We start from the raw sequence: 25,343 nt of genomic DNA on the forward strand, positions 1-25,343 counted from the left end.
ATGCAAGCCACTGTATTGTTGACTGGAGGTCACCGGTTACGGTTAGTGGCTTAGTACAAAGAGGAGAAGAGTCAATTCTCTCTTAACTCTCAATTCGCATTATTCACGCCGTTAGATCATATACATCTGGTTAGATATAGACATGCAGTTTGCACCAGGTTATACAGTTTTATACCCAAACTAGGATCTAAACGCACACCCACTAGGTTTCTCTGACACTCCGAGTGGTCACAGAATATAAAGGATAATACCCGAAAAGGAGAGCTGACGCTGGCCAGGCGTTCTGCGCGCGCTCTCTCTCTCTCTCTCGATGTCGACTCTACGTCCCTGACGTAGGTTCTTCCACTTCTGCGATGGTTGGTCTCCAGAGTCTTCGCTCTGGCTCCACGCCCCAGATTCTTCATTCTTATTCCGAATCTTATCTCTTCAAGCTGTGTTCTCTCTCTCTCTCCCATTGGTTTAGGCCTGCTCGCATAGCCTGTCTTCTCCTCATTGGCTCTGTCCCAAGGACTTAGGTAGCATTACCTCATTACTCCTTTTCTAAATAAGGACTTGTGTCTTATCACATCTCCTTTGTCTTTCACAAAACTTAGCTAATTCAAACCGGTTCCAGCCAGCTCAGGCCAGCGACTGTACTCAGGTTACTTCAGTTCAAAAGTTGCTCTTGCTTGTGTGTCAGCAGCTGATGTCTCAGGTTACTTTCTGCAGCCCCTGGCCAACAGTATGCAGAGCAAAACAATATGTAGTCTAAGGTCAAATAATGTGCTGTCAGATTCATTGTGTCTTAAGCCATTTCTTGTCACCTTGAATGCAGGACCCCGCTAGAGTCTTTCCTGGGAAGAAAATGCCTGGAAAAATGGGGAACATCTACAGAACAGCACGTGGACTAAAGGTTAGATTTACTAAGCGTATCCAGTTGTGATTAAACCTGGGGGGACGGGTCAGTGAGGGGGGGTGGGTGAAGAGAATTATTGTATTTCTTACATTTTGATTAAAAAACATTGAAACCTTTTTGTCAAGCTTGGAATGTCTGTTCTAACAGCTGCTTTATATGACTGAATCAAGATGACGGTCGCATTTAAAGGGGAAAAAAGTCTTCACACAACTATTTTCCACGTATTTTCTACGGTTGGAACTGCAGTGGACTGTTGGGCGTCATTTTGTAGTATTGAATCACATGCTATAAAGAAGGTTAGATGTTGAGGTGACTTTAAGAACATTGTCAGACCTTTTGCTCTTCATTCTGGAGACTTGAATTTCATGCCAGCCTTGGTACTTGAAGAATAGCTTTTACTTAAATAAATTTCAGGTAAAACACTGAACATTTTTTGCTTTGTCACACGTATTCTATTGTAAGTTTGATGCACATTTCACAATTTGTGAAAACATATTGCGGGACAGGTTGTTTGTGTCTATTGTACGTTCAGACTATCTGTAAATTTTGGCCATCAGTGGATTACTCAATTATAATTTAGCTGTACTTGCACTGTTCCATTTCCCTACATTCCAACACTGACTACACTTCAAAACAATTCATTGGCTGTGTAGCACTATGGGACATCTTGAAGTTTTGAAAGATGCTATATAAATGCAAGTTCTTTCTTTATACCTAATAGCAGCTCCTAATTAACAACTCTGAAATTCGTTGATAAATAAGGAAAACCAAATCATTTTGATGAGCTCAGACAGGATGTCAGTAGAATATAGTACTGTGCACAGCGCAAATTTCTTAAATTTATTAGGAGAGGGTTTTAAGAGCCTTAAAGGAGGTAGCAAGACGGAAATAATTAGATGGAAAATCATGCGCAATGCTCCTGCAATTTCTTGATCTGCGTGACTGACAGGTGTGGCTCCCTGTTGGCAGTGCAAACTTGGAAAACTGACCTGTATACATCTTGACAGAATATGTTTTTTTGTGTACATGTATACTGTGTGTAAGGGTTTTTTTTGCTTATCCCATTTCTGCTTCAAATACTGGTTTATTAAAATAGTATTTATGCATTCATAGGTATGGAGAGTGAATACAAAACAGAACATCCTTTATATTCATGGGTCTGTCCCAGGACACAAAAACTGTTTTGTTAAGGTAAGAGATTATGAACTACAATGTATTTCAATTAAGAATTGTTAACAATAGTGCTGTAGAAAATAAATAGTTTGTAATTGGTTAGAGGAGTGGGATAACTTGGGCGGACTGCTTTCAGTATAAAGTATTTCCTCATCTTTATCACACACAAAAATTAAGTAATTATTCCCTGCCTTACAGGGGTAAATGACTTTTTTTTTGTTATACGCCTTTTTATAAGCCCTAAGCTCTGGTATTCCCTCCTTAAACATCTCTCTCTCCCACTGCCTCTCTCTCCTTTTAAGACGCTCCTTAAAACCTACCTCTTTGACCAAGCATTTAGTCACCTGTCCTAATATCTCCTTATGTGGCTCGGTGTCAAATTTTATTTGGTAACACTCCTGTAAAGCGCCTTAGGATGTTTTACTTCATTGAAGGCACTATATAAATAAATTTCCGGTTTCTCAGTACTAGAGAACCACTTTGATGACTTGGGTTACAAATTAATTCCTGAGACTGTTCTACAGATTGACCTGGAGATTGCTACCTTGAGCTGACAGGGACTTTGAATCTGGAAATATTAATACCAGCAAGGTCATGCAATGCATTCGGTCATTACATTAGCTTTTACAGGCTATGGCACCTTCAGATTAACAGCTGTCCTAGATTGCAAGGACAGAGGGGTGGAGGGAGCTAATGGGAGCTTTGAAGAAAGGGGGAAGAGTGCTTGAGGAGTGGGAAATATATATATATAATGTCAGCTAGCATGGGAGCGAGGAAGGGAAGTTGGTAGTTTAGTGGTAATGGGGCAAGAGAGCAGGTGGGTCGTTTCATGGACGAGATGAGCTCGGAGAGGGCATGAGGGGAGATGGGAGAGTAAACTAGAGAATTGTTGGTTCAAGGCTATCAAAAGGTGGACCTAGTTTGGCTTGGTGGGCAAGGAGAATGGGGGAAGCAGCAGAATCAGCTGAATAGATGGTACAACTCTTAGTGACAAAAAAGTCCATGAGCTCTTTGCACTTATCATTAAAGGTGAGGGTGGAGGGGGCAGAGAGTGAGGTTTAATGTTGGTAGTACAGAAGAGAAGCTGGAGGTCATCTTTAGACTATCATAGAGGAGTGGCAGTGGAGAGTGAGACCCAGTAGAGCTTGATGTGGTGTAGCCAGGTATAGCAATGGATGACTAAGCCAGTTCTGTGCCGTTATATGCTTGTCTACGTCTTGGCCTTTTTTTTAATATTCATTCATGGGATGTGGGCGTTGCTGGCAAGGACAGCATTTATTGCCCTTGAGAAGGTGATGATGAGCCACCTTCTTGAACTGCTGCAGTCTGTGCGGTGAAGGTTCTCCCACAGTGCTGTTAGGTAGGGAGTTCTAGGATTTTGACCCAGCGACGATGAAGGAACGGCGATATATTTCCAAGTCGGGATGGTGTGTGACTTGGAGGGGAAGGTGCAGGTGGTGGTGTTCCCATGTGCCTGCTGCCCTTGTCCTTCTAGGTGGTAGAGGTCACGGGTTTGGGAAGTGCTGTTGAAGAAGCCTTGGCAAGTTGAACAGATTAATGTACAAAACTGGTCAGCAAACATACTACAGTTGATTTAACAAACAAAATATATTCATCATCTAATGAAGCGTTGATTCTCCAAAGGTTCTAGTTATTTTTACCATGACTAATCCTCACTTTCCTGGAGGTTTATGTGTCAGATTTTAGCCCTAAATAACCATGTAAATGCATTTATTATTAAAAGATATTTGTATTTAGACTTAAGGGTTAAATTTTCATTACTGGTCCTGTGTTCGGATAGTATTTTCTTTCCCTAATTCTTGTTCCCTCTAAAGGCATTTGAAGCTATTATATGTGAAAAGCTGTGAATTACAAAAGATTGCATTAGCATTAATTGCTGTTAGGAGCAGAGCAATTTGTTTGTTGCAATGAGGTACATGTGCTGTAACATTTAACATGCCTTTAATACTGAAGGCACCAAACCAGCAGCAGCAATTCTAAATTTTCAGCTGTGTTCACCTCTCTTTTAACACCTTTATTGCTGGCAAGTCTTGATTATTGGTTGAAAAGCATTATAAATGATGCAAAAATCACATGTCTTAATGTCTAAGCAACTAATTTGGAAAATTGTATTTAAATTTACACTTTTTCTATGTTAAAGGATAATGCACAGTTTTTTTGTACAAATCAAGTGAATTAACAGTACATACAATGTGTACCTTTTGCCACATAATTTGAATGTCTCTCAAATATCCTAGTTATTTGTAAAATGCTAACTTTTCAGCGTATTTATAGAAAACCCTGTGTGCATGGTCTCTGATTGGTAAATTCATCATTTAGAATCAGAGAGTCATACAAAGGTTACAGCACGGAGAAGGCCATTCGGCCCATCGAGTCCGCGCCGGCTCTATGCAAGAGCAATCCAGCTAGTCCCACTCCCCCGCCCTATCCCTATAGCTGTGCAATTTTTTTCCTTTCAAGTACTTATCCAGTTCCCTTTTGAAAGCCATGATTGAATCTGCCTCCACCACCCCCTCAGGCAGTGCATTCCAGATTCTAACCACTTGCTGTGTAAAAAAAAGTTTTTTCTCATGTCACCTTTGGTTCTTTTGCCCATCTGTGTCCTCTGGTTCTTGACCTTTCCACCAATGGGAACAGTTTCTCTTTATCTACTCTGTCTAGACCCTTCATGATTTTGAATACCTCTATCAAATATCCTCGCAACCTTCTCTGTTCCAAGGAGAACAACCCCAGCTTCTCCAGTCTATCCATGTAACTAAAGTCCCTTATCCCTGGAATCATTCTAATAAATCTCTTCTGCACCCTCTCTAAGGCCTCCACATCTTTCCTAATGTGCGGTGCCCAGAATTGGACACAATACTCCAGTTGTGGTTCATCATGACTTCCATACTTTTGTACTCTATGCCTCTGTTTATGAAGCCCAAGATCCCATATGCTTTTTAAACCATTTTCTCAACCTGCCCTGCCACCTTCAACGATTTGTTCATATAAATCCCCCAGCTCTCTCTGTTCCTTGTAGAGTTGTGCCCTCTAGTTTATATTGCCTCTCCTCGTTCTTCCTATCGAAATGTATCACTTCGCATTTTTCTGCGTTAAATTTCATCTGCCACATGTCTACCCTATATCCTCTTGAAGTCTATCACTATCCTCCTCACTGTCTATTACTCTTCCAAGTTTTGTGCCATCTGCAAATTTTGAAATTGTGCCTTGTACATCCAAGTCTAAGACAATATATATCAAGAAAAGCAGTGGTCCCAGCACTGACCCCTGGGAAACACCAATGTACACCTCCCTCCAGTCTGAAAAACAACCGTTCATCACTACTCTGTTTCCTGTCCCTTAGCCAATTCTGTATCCGTGTTGCTACTGCCCCCTTTATTCCATGGGCCACAATCTTGATAATGCGCCTACTGTGCAGCACTTTATCAAACACCTTTTGAAAGTCCATATACACGACATCAACTGCATTGCCCTCATCTACCCTCTCTGTTACCTCATCAAAAAATTCCATCAGGTTAGTTAAATACGATTTGCCTTTAACAAATCCGTGCTGGCTTTCCCTAATCAATCCACCCTCGTCCAAGTGACTGTTCTGTCCCGGATTATCGTTTCTAAAAAGTTTTCCCACCACGGAGGTTAAACTGACTGGCCTATAGTTGCTGGGTTTATCCTTACAGCCTTTTTTAAACAAAGGTGTAACATTTGTAATTCTCCAGTCCTCTGGCACCACCCCCGTATCTACGGATGTTTGGAAGATTATGGCCAGTACCTCCGTAATTTCCACCCTTACTTCCCTCAGCAACCTAGGATGCATCCCATCCAGACCGGGTGACTTATCTACTTTAAATACACCTAACCTTTCAAGTACCTCTTTATCAATTTTTTGCCCATCAAGTATCTCAACTATATCTCAGATAGGGGGATTCACTGCCTCCTCCAAATTCACGTTACTAGCTAAACATTATGGATATTAAAAAATGCATATGTTTCTAAACCATGGTAGTTTTATTATCTATTGCATTAATTCAACCCACCAATCTCTTAACCATTTTTTCTGCCATGCCCCTTATTCTGGTATACTTAATTTCTTTATCCAATTGTTCAAAAACTGAAATTATAAGCAGACGCCTAGTATCATGCTATAGATTTTTTTTCTACTTGGCGAGATCCCAGTGGAGAGCAGTGCTCATATGGAATTTGTAACCTCCACTTGCCACTCCAGATTGCTTTGCAATCTGCTGTTGCTCTTTAGAAAGGCCAGTAGGATCCCACTTTTCAACTTGGGGACCCATCGACAGCGCATGATTTAGACGTTTAATTGTGAATGCATCGTCGATAGCCTGATGTTCATTGTATTGAGGACGAGATGAAAGCGAACGGGGAAACTATCTACATCAGGGAGGGATGGTCAGACTTTTATCTAAGTTGGTGGGGGTGAGGGGGGGTGGGGGGGGGGAAGAGGAGGAAGGTGAACTGTCGTCCGCTAACCCCAGCAGTCTCTCCGTGGGTGGGTTTGTGGTGAGCTAAATATTCCTTTTACCCAGGCCCTGAAATTCTTGTCGGTGTGCTGAGCTAAATATTTTCTCCCTTCAAACACACAAAGTCCTGCCAGTGGGTGATGGGGGTTGTGATGAGCTACACCTTTCGTCTCCTGTGGTCCGTTAATTTCTTTCACAGGTGGAGGGTGGGGGGGCATACCTTCCTTTCCCACTGGGGAAATTCATCTATATGGTGGAATGGAGATAAACTACAGCTTCCTGCCATGACTGCAGGGTGGCGGGGTGAGATACACCTTCCCTTTTACTCTTTGAAAGTGGGATTTTGCTGAGGCACACCTTCCCTCCCAATGAGGTCCCCAAAGGGTTCTTGGTGCAAGTTCTCTTCCATTCAGGTCCTGTAATTATTGCTCAATAAGGTTGGGTGGTGGTTATTGGACCAGCAACGCTGCTCAGTGAAGGAGTGAAGATGGGGCTGAGGGGAAAATGCAGCTTAGTGGGGGAAGGTCAGGCCAATGATGCTGCTTATTGGGGTGGGAGGCTCAGCCAGCACCGCTGCTCGATGGCGGGAGGAATCGGTTCAACAGTGTTTCTGGGGAGGGAGGGGAATGGCAATACATGGCTGGAGAGGGGATAGGCCAGGATTAGCCTATGGGTCACAGGTACACGTGGACATTGCCGTCTCAAGTTGGGGTGTATATTTGGGGACGGGGGAGGAACAACGAGAAATGTAGTGAGGAAAGTTTTCGACACATGTCCAGGAACGTGGCTAAAGTGGAAACAGTACCTAGGGTGGTCATAACATTTTGGAAGTTTCAAGGGGATGATTGGCAGAGAGAATACATTCGGACCATTGTTTGAGAGTGTGCTTGACAGGCAGGAGTATGGACAAATGTGACAATAGAATTCAGTATTTTCTTAAAGTAGGGTTAAGTTATTTTTGTTTATAACATTTGACCAATTCTTTAAACAATTCTTTAATTATTACTAGTCTGCAAGCAACAGGCCAATTAATGCCACAGCAGAAAGCTACATGAGTTGATACACCACCATCCAATGGCCAGAGCCTGCAATTGCAAGCTGACTTAAATCACTGTATAGACATGGATAGCTAAGCTGTCACATAACGTTAGTTCAAAAAAAAGACACTTAATTATATTAGAAACCCTTATCACAGAGCCGCTTACAGATGTAACTGGTACTGACAGTTAATTTCAACAGGTTTTGCCAAAGACAAAGCCTGACATAGGAGTTTTCAATTCATTTTGAAAAGACATTTCAGTTATTTCTGTATTCTTTCCTACTCTGATTTCCTGGGTTTTTTTCTGATTATCTTGAAATGAATACCTAACATTAACTTCTGTGGCCACAAACCATAATAATTATTTTTTAACTGAAATGAAAATTCAAAGGAAAACTTTGATCATTCTTGGAAACTTTCACTCCCACATTCACTGGAAAGCTTTCTACCCTCTTGATGCCTTATAAATCTGACTGTCTAGAAGTATTTTTAAGAAAAAGCATAAAATGGAGAACAGCAATGAATTCTCATGTTTTTATTGATGTAGTTAAAGCTATGTCACATTAATGTGAGACTGACCTTGCTCGACTCCACTCTTACCTATATGATCTCCACATCCCCGCTCTCCCACCTCTGGAGTCTTCCAAGGATCCATCTTCGGCCGCCTCCTCCTCTTCATCTGATGCTGCTCCTTGGCAACATCATCCAAAGACATGGGGTCAGCTTGTACAGTAATGCGAATGGCAACCAATTCTACACCTCTACCATCTCTTTTGATCCCTCTAGTGCCTCTGTGCTTTCTAACTGCTTGTCCCACATCCAGTCTTGGATAAACCGTAACCTCCAGCCAAACATTTGAAAAGCTAAGACCATCATCTTTGGCCCCCTCACAAACTCTGTACCCATGCTCCTCCCTGGCCATTGTCGCAGACTGTTTGCAGCTATGGCGTCCAGTTCGAAGAAGAGCCGAGCTTTCAACCCTGTATCATTGTCATCACCTACTTCCACCTTCATAACGTTACTGCCTCTGCTCCTTCCTCAGTCCACCTGCCAGTGAAACTCGAATCCATGCCTTTGTAACCTTCCGACTTGACTACTTGAATGCTCTCCTGGTCAGCTTCCCACCTCTACCCTTCATAAACTTCAGCTCATCCATACCGCTGCCTGAATCCTAAAATGCACCGTCCTATTTGCCCATCACACCTATCTTCGCTGAACTACATTTAGTCCCGGTCCCCCAACGTATCAAATTTTAAATTTTTCTTTAAATACCTCCATGGTCTTGCCCCTCCCTATCTCTGTAACCTCCTGCAGCCCAACAACCCTTCCTGTCCCCCAACTGCCTCTTGTGCATCCCCTTCTCTTTGCCCCACCATTGATGGCATTCTTTCAGCTGTCTAAGTTTCACTCCCTGAACATCCCCTACTTCCCCACCTCCCTTTCCTCCTTTTAAAACCCTCCTTAAAACCCACCTCTTTGACTAAGCTTTTTGACACCCCTCCTAATCTCTCTTCCTTGCTCAGTACCCATTTTCCATATAACTTTGAAGTATTTTAAGATGTTTTCTAAGATAAAGGCTCAATATAAATGCAAGTTGTTGTAATGCTGTTTAACGTGTGTACAGGTTTTTCTAGAACCTGTTCCGGTAAGAATGAATAGAATAGTTCTTTCTAAGAAGTTTTAGAAATTGCATGTCTTAGTATTTTAGGTAGTGCTAATCAAATATTTATCCATCAAGCAAGGAAGGGAAGGTAGCAAAATGGAGCCTGCCTTGTTTGAACTGGATACGGGAGGAAGACATGGCCCTGTGTCCATTGTTTTGAAAGTGGAACTTTAATGTGTATTTACTGGAATTTTATGAGCTATTCTGATTTTTGTTGGACAGTGTCACAGAAGAGATGTGTAGAGTACTGTGTGGAAGATGCAGAAATATATTTTTCTGGAATCTGATCTCAGATTTCACAAAAATTGGTAACTTGATGTTTTGCCATTGTATTTGGGGAAATTTTAATAGGTTGTGGCTTTAACTTTTCTCCATATGATGGCAGAAATATTGGTGTATACTTAATAAGAATTTAAAAACAATAGCTTTTTCTAAACTACATATGAACTCTATAAACCCATACGAACAAGTGTTGGAATTCTGGTGCATGCACAAATATGTTTGATGATTGTAACATTTACAGTAATAGAATCTTACTGAAACCTAAATAGAATCTAGATATAACCAGTCCATAGTACTGGCCTAGCTTTGTAAAAATCGACTGCCTCAATAAAGTAGCGATTGACCGTCTCCTGTGTTGAATAGATCCAGAGATAAAGTGAGCTGAGGTGGATATATTTCTCTTTGTACTGCTGTCATTTTTTGTTTATGTTCAACAGTACTTCTTCCTGTTTGGCAGTCTGTGAATAAAATACACAAAAAAATCAATTCAGTTATAATATGGATATTAGCAAAAAAATTATCATCAAGTAGCTCTGATATTCACAAGAGTTCTCTCTGAATTGGCTAAAGAAAGAGTTGATTTCAGCATTCGAGTTTTGATTAGCTATTCATTGTGATTATCTGCATGAAGGTTGGGAACATTAGTGCTAAGATATTTTTCCTCTTGACCTACAGTTTTTGCACATACTAAGTAGCATATGAATAGATGCAGCATAAAGCTCTGTTATGCATCTTAACTGCTATCCCAATACTTCTCTGAACATACCTTTCTTGTTCCTTCTAAACTTCAAATACACAGTCTTGCACTCTCTTCCCCTGTACATCCTCACTGTTGAAATCAAAACATTTTGAATGGTTTCAAACAGTAACCTATTTACTCACGGGACCTCAAAACTGTGAAATGCTTTACTTCTTTCAGTGATTCCTTCCTCCTACAAACTATGGGCGTTTAAAATCCAAGCCTGACTTCACCATTTTCTGATGTACTTTTCCTCTCTTCCATCTTGGTATTTTTTTTTATTCGTTCATGGGATGTGGGCGTCGCTGGCAAGGCCAGCATTTATTGCCCATCCCTAATTGCCCTTGAGAAGGTGGTGGTGAGCCGCCTTCTTGAACCGCTGCAGTCCGTGTGGTGAAGGTTCTCCCACAGTGCTGTTAGGTAGGGAGTTCCAGGATTCACCCAGCGAAGGAACGGCGATATATTTCCAAGTCGGGATGGTGTGTGACTTGGAGGGGAACGTGCAGGTGCTGGTGTTCCCATGTGCCTGCTGCCCTTGTCCTTCTAGATGGTAGAGGTCACGGGTTTGGGAGGTGCTGTCGAAGAAGCCTTGGCGAGTTGCTGCAGTGCTTCCCGTGCATGGTACACACTGCAGCCACTGTGCGCCAGTGGTGGAGGGAGTGAATGTTTAGGGTGGTGGATGGGGTGCCAATGAAGCGGGCTGCTTTGTCCTGGATGGTGTCTAGCTTCTTGAGTGTTGTTGGAGCTGCACTCATCCAGGCAAGTGGAGAGTATTCCATCACACTCCTGACTTGTGCCTTGTAGATGGTGGAAAGGCTTTGGGGAGTCGGGAGGTGAGTCACTTGCCTCAGAATACCCAGCCTCTCACCTGCTCTTGTAGCCACGGTATTTATGTGGCTGGTCCAGTTAAGTTTCTGGTCAATGGTGACCCCCAGGATGTTGATGGTCGGGGATTCGGCGATGGTAATGCCGTTGAATGTCAAGGGGAGGTGGTTAGACTCTCTCTTGTTGGAGATGGTCATTGCCTGGCAGTTATCTGGCGCGAATGTTACTTGCCACTTATCAGCCCAAGCCTGGATGTTGCCCAGGTCTTGCTGCATGGGGCACAGACTGCTTCATTATCTGAGGGGTTGCGAATGGAACTGAACACTGTGCAATCATCAGCGAACATCCCCATTTCTGACCTTATGATGGAGGGAAGGTCATTGATGAAGCAGCTGAAGATGGTTGGGCCTAGGACACTGCCCTGTGGAACTCCTGCAGCATTGTCCTGCGGCTGAGATGATTGGCCTCCAACAACCACTACCATCTTCCTTTGTGCTAGGTATGACTCCAGCCACTGGAGAGTTTTCCTCCTGATTCCCATTGACTTCAATTTTACTGGGGCTCCTTGGTGCCACACTCGGTCAAATGCTGCCTTGATATCAAGGGCAGTCACTCTCACCCCACCTCTGGAATTCAGCTTTTTTGTCCATGTTTGGACCGAGGCTGTAATGAGGTCTCGAGCCGAGTGGTCCTAGCGGAACCCAAACTGAGCATCGGTGAGCAGGTTATTGGTGAGTAAGTGTCGCTTGATAGCACTGTCGACGACACCTTGCATCATTTTGCTGATGATTGAGAGTAGACAGATGGGGCGGTAATTGGCTGGATTGGATTTGTCTTGCTTTTTGTGGACAGGACATACCTGGCAATTTTCCACATTGTCGGGTAGATGCCAATGTTGAACATAGGAACAGGAGTAGGCCATTCAGCCCCTCGTGCCTGCTCCGTCATTTGATAGATCACAGATCAGCCATGATCTTAACACCATATACCTGCCTTTGGCCCATATCCCTTAATACTTTTGGTTGCTAAAAAGCTATCTATCTCAGATTTAAAATTAGCAATTGAGCTGGTATCAATTGCCGTTTGCGGAAGAGAGTTCCAAACCTCTACCACCCTTTGTGTGTAGAAATGTTTTCTAATCTCACACCTGAAAGGTCTGGCTCTAATTTTTAGACTGTGCCCCCTACTCCTAGAATCCCCAACCAGCGGAACTAGTTTCTCTCTATCCACCCTATCTGTTCCCCTTAATATCTTATGAACTTCGATCAGATCACCCCTTAACCTTCGAAACCCTAGAGAATACAACCCCAATTTGTGTAATCTCTCCTCGTAACTTAACCCTTGAAGTCCAGGTATAATTCTAGTAAACCTACGCTGCACTCCCTCCAAAGCCAATATGTCCTTCCGAAGGTGTGCCCAGAACTGCTCACAGTACTCCAGGTGCGGTCTAACCAGGGTTTTGTATAGCTGCAGCATAACTTCTGTCCCCTTGTACTCTAGTCCTCTAGATATAAAGGCCAGCATTCCATTAGCCTTATTGATTATTTTCTGCACCTGTTCATGACACGTCAATGATCTATGTACCTGAACCCCTAAGTCCCTTTGGACATCCACTGTTTTTAAACTTTTTACTGTTTAGAAAGTACCCTGTTCTATCCTTTTTTGATCCAAAGTGGATGACCTCACATTTGTCTACACTGAATTCCATTTGCCACAGTTTTGCCCATTCACCTAATCTATCAATATCGCTTTGTAATTTTATGTTCTCATCTACACTGCTTACAATGCCACCAATCTTTGTGTCATCGGCAAACTTAGATATGAGACTTTCTATGCCTTCATCTAAGTCGTTAATAAATATTGTGAATAATTGAGGCCCCAAGACAGATCCCTGCGGGACTCCACTAGTCACATCCTGCCAATGTGAGTACCTACCCATTATCCCTACTCTCTGTCACCTTTCGCTCAGCCAACTTCCTAACCAAGTCCGTACTTTTCCCTCGATTCCATGGGCTTCTATCTTAGCTAACAGTCTCTTATATGGGACTTTGTCAAATGCCTTCTGGAAGTCCATATAAATAACATCCATTGACATTCCCCTGTCCACTACTTTAGTCACCTCTTCAAAAAATTCAGTCAGGTTTGTCAGGCACAACCTACCTTTCACAAATCCATGCTGGCTCTCTCTGATTAACTGAAAATTCTCGAGGTGTTCAGTCACCCTATCCTTAATTATAGACTCCAGCATTTTGCCACAATGGATGTTAGGCTAACTGGTCTATAATTCCCTGGTTTCCCCCTCTCTCCTTTCTTAAAAAGCGGAGTGACATGTTCAATTTTCCAACCTAGAGGCTCAGTTCCTGAATCTAGAGAACTTTGAAAGATTATAGTTAGGGCATCTGCAATGTGCTCACCTACTTCCTTTAAAACTCTGGGATGGAAACCATCTGGTCCTGGGGATTTGTCACTCGTTAGTGCTGTTATTTTCTTCATTACTATTGCTTTACTTATGTTAATTTTATCGTGTCCCTGTCCCCGATTCTATATTAGTTTTCTTGGGATTTCCAGCATGCTATCCTCTCTTTCTACTGTAAATACTGACGCAAAGTAATTGTTCAACATGTCCGCCATTTCCCCATTGTCAATGACAATATCCCCACTTTCAGTTTTTAAGGGGCCAACACTGCTCCTGACCACCCTTTTTTTCCTAATATAACTATAAAAGTTCTTTGTATTGGTTTTGATATCACTTGCAAATTTCTTTTCATATTCTCTTTTTGTAGCTGTACTGGAACAGTTTGGCTAAAGGCGCAGCTAGTTCTGGAGCACAAGACTTCAACACTACAGCTGGGATGTTGTCGGGGCCCATAGCCTTTGCTGTATCCAGAGCACTCAGCCGTTTCTTGATATCACGTGGAGTGAATCGAATTGGCTGAAGACTGGCTTCTGTGATGGGGATATGGGGAGGAGGCGAGATGGATCATCCACTCGGCACTTCTGGCTGAAGATGGTTGCAAACGCTTCAGCCTTGTCTTTTGCACTCACATGCTGGACTCTGCCATCATTGAGGATGGGGATGTTTACAGAGTCTCCTCCGCCCGTTAGTTGTTTAACTGTCCACCACCATTCACGACTGGATGTGGCAGGACTGCAGAGCTTTGATCTGATCCATTGGTTGTGAAATTGCTTAGCTCTGTTCATAGCACATTGCTTCCGCTGTTTAGCATGCATGTAGTCCTGTGTTGTAGCTTCACCAGGTTGGCACCTCATTTTTAGTTATTCCTGGTGCTGCTCCTGGCATGCTCTTCTACACTCCTCATTGAACCAGGGTTGATCCCCTGGCTTGTTGGTAATGATAGAGTGAGGAATATGCCGGGCCATGAGGTTATAGATTGTGCTGGAATACAATTCTGCTGCTGATGGCCCACAGCGCCTCACGAATGCCCAGTTTTGAGCTGCTAGATCTGTTCTGAATCTAGTCCATTTAGCACGGTGGTAGCGCCACACAACACGTTGGATGGTGTCCTCAGTGCGAAGACGGGACTTTGTCTCCACGAGGACTGTGCGGTGGTCACTCCTACCAATACTGTCCTCGACAGATGCATCTGCGACAGGTAGATTGGTGAGGACGAGGTCAAGTATGTTTTTCCCCTCATGTTGGTTTGCTCACCCCCTGCCGCAGGCCCAGTCTGGCAGCTGTGTCCTTCAGGATTCGGTCAGTTGTGGCGCTACTGAGCCATTCTTGGTGATGGACATTGAAGTCCCCCACCCAGAGTACATTCTGTGCCCTTGCTACCCTTAGTGCACCCTCCAAGTGTGCTCAACATGGAGGACTGATTCATCAGCTGAGGGAGGGCGGTTGGTGGTAATCAGCAGGAGGTTTCCTTGCCCATGTTTGACCTGATGCCATGAGATTTCATGGGGTCCAGAGTCAATGTTGAGGACTCCCAGGGCCACTCCCTCCTGACTATATATCACTGTACCGCCACCTTTGGTGGCTCTGTCCTGCCAATGGGACGGGACGTATCCAGGGATGGTGATGGAAGAGTCTGGGACGTTGGCTGAAAGGTATGATTCTGTGAGTATGGCTATGTCAGGCTGTTGCTTGACTAGTCTGTGGGACAGCTCTCCCAATTTGGCACAAGTCCCCAGATGTTAGTGCGGAGGACTTTGCAGGGTCAACTGGGCTTGATTTGCCTTTGTCGTGTCCGATGCCGGGTGGTCCGTCCGGTTTTATTCTTATATTTCTTTTATTCTTGAACTGTAAACCATGGTCTTTATCTTGATCTCTCAAATTAGAAGAATAATTTAATGTCTGGTTATTTTATTAATTGAAAATAACAATTTGGTTTCTTTCAGTTGGATGTATTTGCTAAACCAGTGCTCACCTCGATAGTGCCACTTCAGTGAATACTGAAATCAAAAACACCATGGGCCTGTTCTGATAAAATTGCACAATCTCCCATCGTGTCTAGTTAATTTAATGAAATATGGAAGTTTACTTTTTAAGCAATGCTTCCTGAACAAATTAATATAATAGCCACTGTGTTAAATGGGAAAAAAAGCTGTAAAATCCAGTTTAACATTGAATAATATCTGATGTTTAAAGTTGCATCTTCAAATGTGTTTCTTCTCCCTCCCCCTTTGAATATAGGAGAGGAGTTTATGCAGCTTTGAAACTTAGAAGTTTTACTGAATGGAAAATCATAAGTTGCTCCCCTGTTTTATCACCACATGCAGTACTTTTGTTTACGGTCGATTGCATGTTTCAAGATGGGTTTGGAAATATAAGAAACAACCACGTTGCTATTTATTTCCACCAGTAAGTCAAAAGTTAAGGTGCCCACACCTGGACTTCGGCACAGCAGCTCATATAACAAACTAAATATAGCGAGCATTGCTTTGATCAATGTGAGGTATCTATCCTGGAATTGTATCAAACACTGTTTTGTTTCAACTTGGAATCTCCAGCTAGTTGCCCTGACAGATTTGCTCCTAATTATTTTAGCAAAAGTCAGCTAGATGAGTTCTTTTCTATTCCATGCAGTTGTGCTGACTAGTATAGCTTCAATGACTTTGTGAATGTCTTTGTTTTCTTACTAACTGGTCCCAAGACAGATTGAAGAACGTTATAAACAGGCATTGATGTAGAATCTGCTTGATCGTGACAGCTGGTTCTTTTAGGAAATAAAGGCTGGTTGCCAAAGGCTGTTGTTTTAAAAGCTTGTCCTGTTGAAAGGGAATAGAAAATCATAAAATTCTGCTGATGTATATGGTTCTTGCAACTGTACGTACTGTGTTCTCAAAAGCATCATATACCTCATATATAAGCACGGTTATATGGATCATTAAGTTGTCATGCATAATGCTTAACTTTATTTAATAGAGTCCTTGACTGTGCAGTGTCTGTAGGTTGGGCCATATATTAGATACAAAAGATTGGTTTACTGATCTGTAAAAAGCTATGAAAAGTAAAGTTGGAACATTTTGCTATAATTATCCGAGCTTTGTCTCCTGTAAGTCAGTGTACTGCATTGGGAAAATTAATTAGGAGATTTAATTAGCAGCTTCGCAAAAATTGCAGCATATAAACTGAATTTTTAAGAATGGTGCTGGAATATTGGAGCCACTAACAGTCAGTGCTATGGCTTGAGACAGACAGAGATTTGATCTCCACTCTGCTTAGTTTTAACTCTGCTGTATGATTGTTCAAGAGGTGAAAATGACCAGAAGAACAAGGCAGTGACAGATATGGTAGCTAAAACCATAATTGAATATTAGTAATACAATTCATCTGTACTTCAGAGAATTCTGGAACAGCAGGTCAGTTTGAGTTGCTCCACATATGATCTTAGCCTTCAGATCATTAAACATAGGTGTTTTCTCTCCTTCCTCTTTTTTCCTATTTCGATCTTATTTTTCTTCTTATCGTTCAACCTCATTCCCATTTGAAAATACATGCAGGAGCTTGCTCTCTAAATCTCTGTTAATGCTATTCTGAAAACGTCTGTTGGGAAGAAGTGCTGGAGAATGGACCATGGTGACTGGACCTCTGATTTAATTTCCCTCCCGTGTTCTACCCAGCATCTCCCCTCATTAGGATAGCTGAGATCAACAACTCAAGATGTGGAGAATTGTGGTAGAAATCTGTATCCTTCTTTGGTGGAGCACAGTGGAGCTGGAACTTTCAGGTGGCTGCCTTGAGATAGAGTGGATGTGTGCCTGTTGGTAGTGGGGAACTTAATATAGTGGGGTCGAAATCCAGGACTATTTTCAGGCAGGTTGTGTAGAAATCACCCTGAAGGGTGACCGACCAATTGGGGATACAGCAGTAAGCTGTAGTAGTGGTGTTGCAGTTCCTATTTTCTGATAATGCATTTAGTTAAGGTAGTGACTAGCAGTAGAAACAAATACCGAAAAAGTAGAATACTGAGTGGGACCCTGCATGTTTTAATTAGTTATATTGATCTGGAAATTGACCACTTAAAGCAAAGGTCAACTGGTGTGTGAGACATTATACTACATGTCAGCTACTGCCACACATTGCACTTTGTAACCAGGGCTGTGAGATTGGTCTATACGTGCCACAATTCTGATGGTGACAGAAGACACTGGGACATGAACCGCTAGCCCCAGGTTTCCAACATAGGCCATTTTTTTGGTGGTTTATCTGGAATTCTAGGAGCTAAAGAAAAAATGAAATAATTTTAATTTTGCAGTGACTAAAAATTAGAACAGTTGCAGCCAATCATAATTTCCAATGGAAGCCAGCAGCTGCTGCTGGGCAAATGTTATCCCCCTTCTCCGCCGCCCCCCCCCCCCCCCAAATTAAGTAACCATTTTTCATTGAGGAACTCAATTTCCTTTACTGCTATAATTTTTAAAATGTCCACTTATGCAGATCAAACATAAAAATAGGTCATTAATAAGAGAAAGTGAACTCTAAATTTGGGCATAATGGTTCTATTGATTAATATTTGGAGCATTGAGCATTTGGAGGTATTACCAAGACATGAGATTAAGATGCTAATTGGGGATATAGGCACTAAAGAATAGGAAGGAATGAATGAAGGACACAAACGTAAAGAGTGATAAATACCTGGACAACAGGAGGCAATAAAGTGACCAAGAAATAAGATGCGAGAAAAGCAGGCCATTTTTTTCTCTCCTAAAAATGTATCAAATAGTACCTGCATTTAGATTGAGTGAATTAAGAATTAATGATTTTGTTGGAGTTACTTTAAATTGGAATTAAATCTGTGATGCTATAAATTTGAAATCGATGGCCATTAATCAAAACCACAAAAATTAGTTTGCAGCCCTGATAATAAATGTACCTTAGTAGCAAAATGTGGATAAAATGAGCTTTTATCTATTGGTAATGTACGTTAAAACTCAACTCTGATTGTGGGTGTAATTGTAGCTGATAATGTGACATAAAATGACAAAAAAATTGACATTTTAGGAATTATTTAAAACCAGACTTTCAGTTTCCCCTCAAAACCCAGAACAAATAGGTTTACTGCACAGAAGCCCTTTGGCCTATTGTGCCTGTGCCGATTCCACTGCTGTGCTCTTTCCACATAGCCCTGATTTTTCCTCTGCTTGAAGTGCTTATCTACTCTTTCCTAAAAGTTACAGTGCTGTCTATATCAACTACTTCCTATGGTAACATTTAGATAAAATAAATCTAAACACCTGATGTATGCAGTAAGCTGTACTCAACATATTAACTACTCTCCTGGGCCAAGAACTTTTTATGCTGTTTCAGACACTGAATCTATATTTGACCCTTGGTGTTCTATCCCTTGAGACATAAAAGTGCAGCACTGGCCTTGAGTTCAGGGTCTAATTGAGAGGTTCTTTGTTACTGTGTTGATATGTGACCATAACACTGCATTGATCTTTATTAATCTTGTGTGTAAGTGTTGTGAATGGTGCCATACTTTTTAGTTATCAACAGAATTACAAATAAAAAGTAAAAAACTGCAAATTCTGGAAATCTGGAACTAAACAGAAATGCTGGAATCACACAGCAGGTCAGTCAGTATTTCTGAAGAGAATAGACAAGTTAATGTTTCAGGTGACAAAAGGTTACAACCAAAATGTTAATTTATCTGTTATCTCCATAGATGCTGACTGACCTGCTGCGTGTTGCCAGTATTTTTCACTTTTGTTATCACTAGAACTCGCATTGTCGCAGTCACAGATAACTAGGATTTAAAGTCAGATATGGAATAAATGGGGGAAAAATCTTTAAAATTGCCCCTGGCAGATAATTTTTATTACTACATTATATTTTCTTTGTCTTAATTGAGATGAGGACATTCCTACACATGGCTTTATGCTTATTGATTGGGAGCTGACAGTATTGCTGCTAGACTAGTACAACAGTCCATAATTACACAGCTGGATTCACACCAAAATTTGGATGCAAGTACTCTGATGCTGCTTTTTCCATTTTGCTCTCATCCATCATGCAGGTGTTCTTGTAAAGTGCTCTGATTTTTACAGCTTCCAAGTGCAAACTGAGCCAAGCTTAACATTACTTATCAGTCCAAAAAATAATCAAATAGTATTTTGTGTGTTTATATATGGATGTGTGATGATCTTAACCTCCAACATCCAAATACATTAAAACCTTTTTGTACACAACCCATTGTGTGAAATATTGGCTGGGATAAACATAGTTAGGGAAGAAATATTAAGGGGATTAGCATTTTTGGAAGTAGATAAATCACCAGGCCCAGATGAAATGTAACCCAGGCTGTTGAGAGAAGCAAGGGAGGAAATAACGGAGGCTCTAACCATCATTTTCCAATCCTCTCTGGCTACGGGCAGTGTAGTACTGGAGGACTGCTAACATTGTACCGTTGTTTAAACAAGGAAGAAAGGGATAGACTGAGTAATTACAGGCCAGTCAGCCTAACCTTGGTGGTGGGCAAATTATTGGAAACAACTCTGAGGGACAGCATTAATCGGCATTTAGAAAGGCACGGATTAATCAAGGACTGTTGGCATGGATTTGTTACGGAAAGGTCGTGTCTGACGAACTTGATTGAATTTGTTGAGGAGATAACAAGTGGTGTCGATAAGGGTAGCGCATTTGATATAGTCTACATGGATTTAGCAAGGCTTTTGACAAGGTCCCACATTGCAGACTGGTCAGAAAAGTAAAAGCCCATAAGATCCAAGGGAAAGTGGCAAGTTGGATCCAAAATTGACTCAGTGGCAGGAAACAAAGGGAAATGGTCAACGGGTGTTTTTGTGACTGGAAGGCTGTTTCCATTGGGGTTCCGCAGGGCTCAGTACTAGGTCCCTTGCTTTTTGTGGTATATATCAATGATTTAGACTTAAATGTAGGGGGCATGATTAAGAAGTTTGCAGGTGATACAAAAATTGGCTATGTGGTTGATAGTAAGGAGGAAATCTATAGACTGCAGGAAGATATCAATGGACTAGTCAGGTGGGCAGAAAAGTGGCAAATGAAATTCTATCCGGAGAAGTGTGAGGTAATGCATTTGGTGAAGGCAAACAAAGAAAGGGAGTACAGAATAAGTGGGAGGATACTGAGAGGTGTAAAGGAACAGAGGGTCCTCGGAGTGCATATCCGTAGATCCCTGAAGGTAGCAGGACAGGTAGATAAGGCGGTTAAGAATGCATATGAGGCATAGAATATAAGAGCAGGGAGGTTATGCTAGAACTGTATAAAACACTGGTTTAGCCACAATTAGAGTACTGCATACAGTTCTGGTCACCACATTACAGGAAAGATGTGATTGCACTACAGAGGGTACAGAGGAGATTTACAAGGATGTTGCCAGGGCTGGAGAATTTTAGCTACGGGGAAAGGTTGGATAGGCACGGGTTGTTTTCTTTGGAACAAAGGAGGCTGAGGGGAGATTTAATTGAGGTGTATAAAATTACGAGGGGCCTCGATAGAGTGGATAGGAAGAACCTATTTCCCTTAGCAGAGGGGTCAATAACCAGGGGACATAGATTTAAAGTAATTGGTAGAAGGATTAGAGGGGAGCTTAGGGAATTTTTTTTCACCCAGAGAGTGTTATGGGTCTGGAACTCACTGCCTGGAAGGGTGTTAGAGACAGAAATCTTCATTGCATTTAAAAGGTGCTTGAATGTGCACTTGAAGTGCCGCAACCTACAAGGCTACGGACCGAGAGCTGGAAAGTGGGATTAGGATGGATGGCTCTTTTTCAGCCGGCACAGACACGATTGGCCAAATGGCCGCCTCCTGTGCTGTGAATTTCTATGATTTTATGAGTAGATTATGATTTGTCGTGGTTTCTCGTTGCTCTTGGATTTGAACGCCACTTCTTCAGCATACTCCAGGGAACTCTTTCAATGTGATCCATACCTACTTTACTTGCAAAGTAATTTGCAGCAAAACATTGAACTGAATATATGGAGCACCTGGTAGACTCTTTATATACCAGTAAGTTCTGTTTGTGTAAATTTGAAGTGGAGCCTGGGGTGTTCATCTAAAACTGACCTATTTTAGGTCATACAAACTGTTAAATAAGTAGCCTGTTCTTTCTGCCTTTATAGGAACAGGAGTAGGCCATTCAGCCCCTCGTGCCTGCTCCGCCATTTGATAAGATCAAACTCCATGTACCCGCCTTTGACCCATATCCCTTAATACCTTTGATTGCCAAAAAGCTATCTATCTCAGATTTAAATTTAGCAAATGAGCTAGTTTGCGGAAGAGTTCCAAATTTCTACCACCCTTTGTGTGCAGAAATGTTTTCTAATCTTGCTGCTGAAAGGTCTGGCTCTAATTTTTAGACTGTGCCCCCTACTCCTAGAATCCCCAACCAGCTGAAATAGTTTCTCTCTATCCACCCTATCCGTTTCCCTTAATATCTTATAAACTTCGATCAGATCACCCCTTAACCTTCGAAACTCCAGAGAATACAACCCCAATTTGTGTAATCTCTCCTCGTGACTTAACCCTTGAAGTCCGGGTATCATTCTAGTAAATCTACGCTGCACTCCCTCCAAAGCCAATATGTCCTTCCGAAGGTGTGGTGCCCAGAACTGCTCACATTACTCCAGGTGCGGTCTAACCAGGGTTTTGTATAGCTGCAGCATAACTTCAGCCCTCTTGTACTCTAGTCCTCTAGATATAAAGGCCAGCATTCCACTAGCCTTATTGATTATTTCCTGCACCTGTTCATGACACTTCAATGATCTATGTACCTGAACCCCCAAGTCCCTTTGGACATCCACTGTTTTTAACTTTTTACTGTTTAGAAAGTACCCTGTTCTATCCTTTTTTGATCCAAAGTGGATGACCTCACATTTGTCTACATTGAATTCCATTTGCCACAGTTTTGCCCATTTGCCACAGTTTTGCCCATTCACCTAATCTATCAATATCGCTTTGTAATTTTATGTTCTCATCTACACTGCTTACAATGCCAGCAATCTTTGTGTCATTGGCAAACTTAGATATGAGACTTTCTATGCCTTCATCTAAGGCGTTAATAAATATTGTGAATAATTGAGGCCCCAAGACAGATCCCTGCGGGACGTCACTAGTCACATCCTGCCAATGTGAGTACCTACCCATTATCCCTACTCTCTGTCGCCTTTCGCTCAGCCAACTTCCTAACCAAGTCCGTACTTTTCCATCGATTCCATGGGCTTCTATCTTAGCTAACAGTCTCTTATGTGGGACTTTATCAAATGCCTTCTGGAAGTCCATATAAATAACATCCATTGACATTCCCCTGTCCACTACTTTACTTTAGTCACCTCTTCAAAAAATTCAGTCAGGTTTGTCAGGCACGACCTACCTTTCACAAATTCATGCTGCTCTCTCTGATTAACTGAAAATTCTCGAGGTGTTCAGTCACCCTATCCTTAATTATAGATTCCAGCATTTTCCCCACAACAGATGTTAGGCTAACTGGTCTATGATTCCCTGGTTTCCCTCTCTCCTTTCTTAAAAAGCGAAGTGATATGTGCAATTTTTCAATCCAGAGGGACAGTTCCTGAATCTAGAGAACTTTGAAAGATTATAGTTAGGGCATCTGCAATGTGCTCACCTACTTCCTTTAAAACCCTGGGATGGAAACCATCTGGTCATGAGGATTTGTCACTCTTTAGTGCTATTATTTTCTTCATTACTATTGCTTTACTTATACTAATTTTATCGAGTCCCTGTCCCCGATTCAATATTAGTTTTCTTGGGATTTCCGGCATGGGGCTATCCTCTTTTTCTACTGTGAATACTGACGCAAAGTAATTGTTCAACATGTCCGCCATTTCCCCATTGTCAATGACCATATCCCCACTTTCAGTTTTTAAGGGGCCAACACTGCTCCTGACCACCCTCTTTTTCCTAATATAACTATAAAAGTTCTTTGTATTGGTTTTGATATCCCTTGCAAGTTTCTTTTCATACTCTCTTTTTGTTGCTCTTACTATCTGTTTTGTGACCCTTTGTTGATCTTTGTATCTTTCCCATTCGCCAGGATCTGTGCCATTTTTTGCCTTTTTGTATGCCCTTTCCTTATGTCTTATACTGTCCCTTACCTCTTTAGTTGTCCATGGCTGTTTTTTATGACAAGTAGAGTTCTTGCCCCGCGGGTTGGTATAAACTGATTCTGTATCACGTTAAATGTTTCTTTAAACATTTCCCACTGATCATCAGTCGATTTGCCCAGTTTACTGTGGACAGTCTCTGTCTCATCCCATTGAAGTCAGCCTTACTCAAGTCTAGAATCTTAGCAGCTGACTCACTTTTTTTCCCTTTCAAACACTACATTGAACTCGATCATGTTATGATCGCTATTGGATAGATGTTCGCGTACAGTTAAGCCGTTAACTAAATCTGGTCCATTACTCATTACTAAATCTAGTATGGCTTGCCCCCTTGTTGCCTCCAGGACATACTGCTATCCCGAACACACTCAACAAATTCACTACCTTTCTGACAGTTGCTAGTCTGCTTTTCCCAATCTATGTGAAGGTTAAAGTCCCCCATTAAGATCACTATGCCTTTCTTACACACTTGTCTAATCTCTGCATTTATACAATCTAGCACTTCAGAGCTGCTGCCAGGGGTCCTAAACACAACTCCCACTATAGTCTTAGATCCTTTCCTATTTCTCAATTCAACCCATAAGGTCTCTGTTGGCTGCTTACCTCTCATTATATCTTCCTTTTAACATTGAAGTGATTTCATCTCTAATCATTAAGGCTACTCTTCCCCCTCTTCCATTTTCCCTGTCTCTCCTGTAGACCTTATAACCCGGTATATTTAGTTCCCAATCCTGACCATCCTGCAGCTATGTCTCAGTGATAGCTGTAAGGAATCTTACAACACCAGGTTATAGTCCAACAATTTTATTTTAAAATCACAAGCTTTCGGAGATTATCCCCTTCGTCAGGTGACGAAGGGGATAATCTCCGAAAGCTTGTGATTTTAAAATAAAATTGTTGGACTATAACCTGGTCTTGTAAGATTCCTTACATTTGTCCACCCCAGTCCATCACCGGCATCTCCACATCAGTGATAGCTATCATGTCATACCCTCCAATTTGAATTTGAACCTGTAGTTCATTTAATTTATTCCTTATACTCCGTGCATTTGTATATAGAACTCTTAGTTGGGCCACACACCCTAGCCTGACCTTCAGCTTTGATGCTGGGTTAATTGCCTTACACCTTCTAGTATTCACTTTATCTGTAGTGTCTAAAGTACACTTTCTGCTGCTGTACGCTTTTACCTTTCACTTGTTCATGAACAACTGTTTGTACTATTTGTATTGTAAATTTCCCCGGGTCTTCCCCTCTCTTGCTGCTCTCAACTTTACTCCCTTCTGACCCATCTCTCAGGTTCCCATCCCCCTGCTGCTCTGGTTTAAACCTTCCCCAACAGCACTAGCAAACACCCCCGCGAGGACATTGGTCCCGGTCCTGCTCGGGTGTAACCGATTGTACAGGTCCCACCTTCCCCAGAACCGGTCCCAATGTCCCAGGAATCTAAATCCCTCCCTCCTACACCATCCCTGCAGCCACGCATTCATCCGGTCTATTTTCCTGTTCCTATACTCACTAGCACGTGACACTGGTAGTAATCCTGAGATCACTACCTTTGAAGTCCTGCTTTTTAATTTATCTCCTAACTCCTTAAATTCACCTTGCAGAACTTCATCCCTTTTTTTTAAACCTATGTCATTGGTACCGATATGGACCACAA

At 42.0% G+C, this 25,343-nt stretch overlaps 1 protein-coding gene across 2 annotated transcripts in view; it reads left to right on the forward strand.

The window, feature by feature from the left end:
* The window catches only part of mrpl3 (mitochondrial ribosomal protein L3), a 77,142-nt gene that overhangs the window by 43,052 nt on the left and 8,747 nt on the right, over positions 1–25,343 (forward strand). For both annotated transcript variants that reach the window (XM_068001841.1, XM_068001840.1), the window contains exons 8-9: positions 815–892; positions 2,009–2,086. In XM_068001841.1, the coding sequence (XP_067857942.1) occupies positions 815–892; positions 2,009–2,086 (156 nt within the window). The remainder of the gene's footprint in view (positions 1–814; positions 893–2,008; positions 2,087–25,343) is intronic.

Source organism: Heptranchias perlo, chromosome 2, assembly GCF_035084215.1.
Source record: "Heptranchias perlo isolate sHepPer1 chromosome 2, sHepPer1.hap1, whole genome shotgun sequence".
Lineage (NCBI taxonomy): Eukaryota > Metazoa > Chordata > Chondrichthyes > Hexanchiformes > Hexanchidae > Heptranchias > Heptranchias perlo.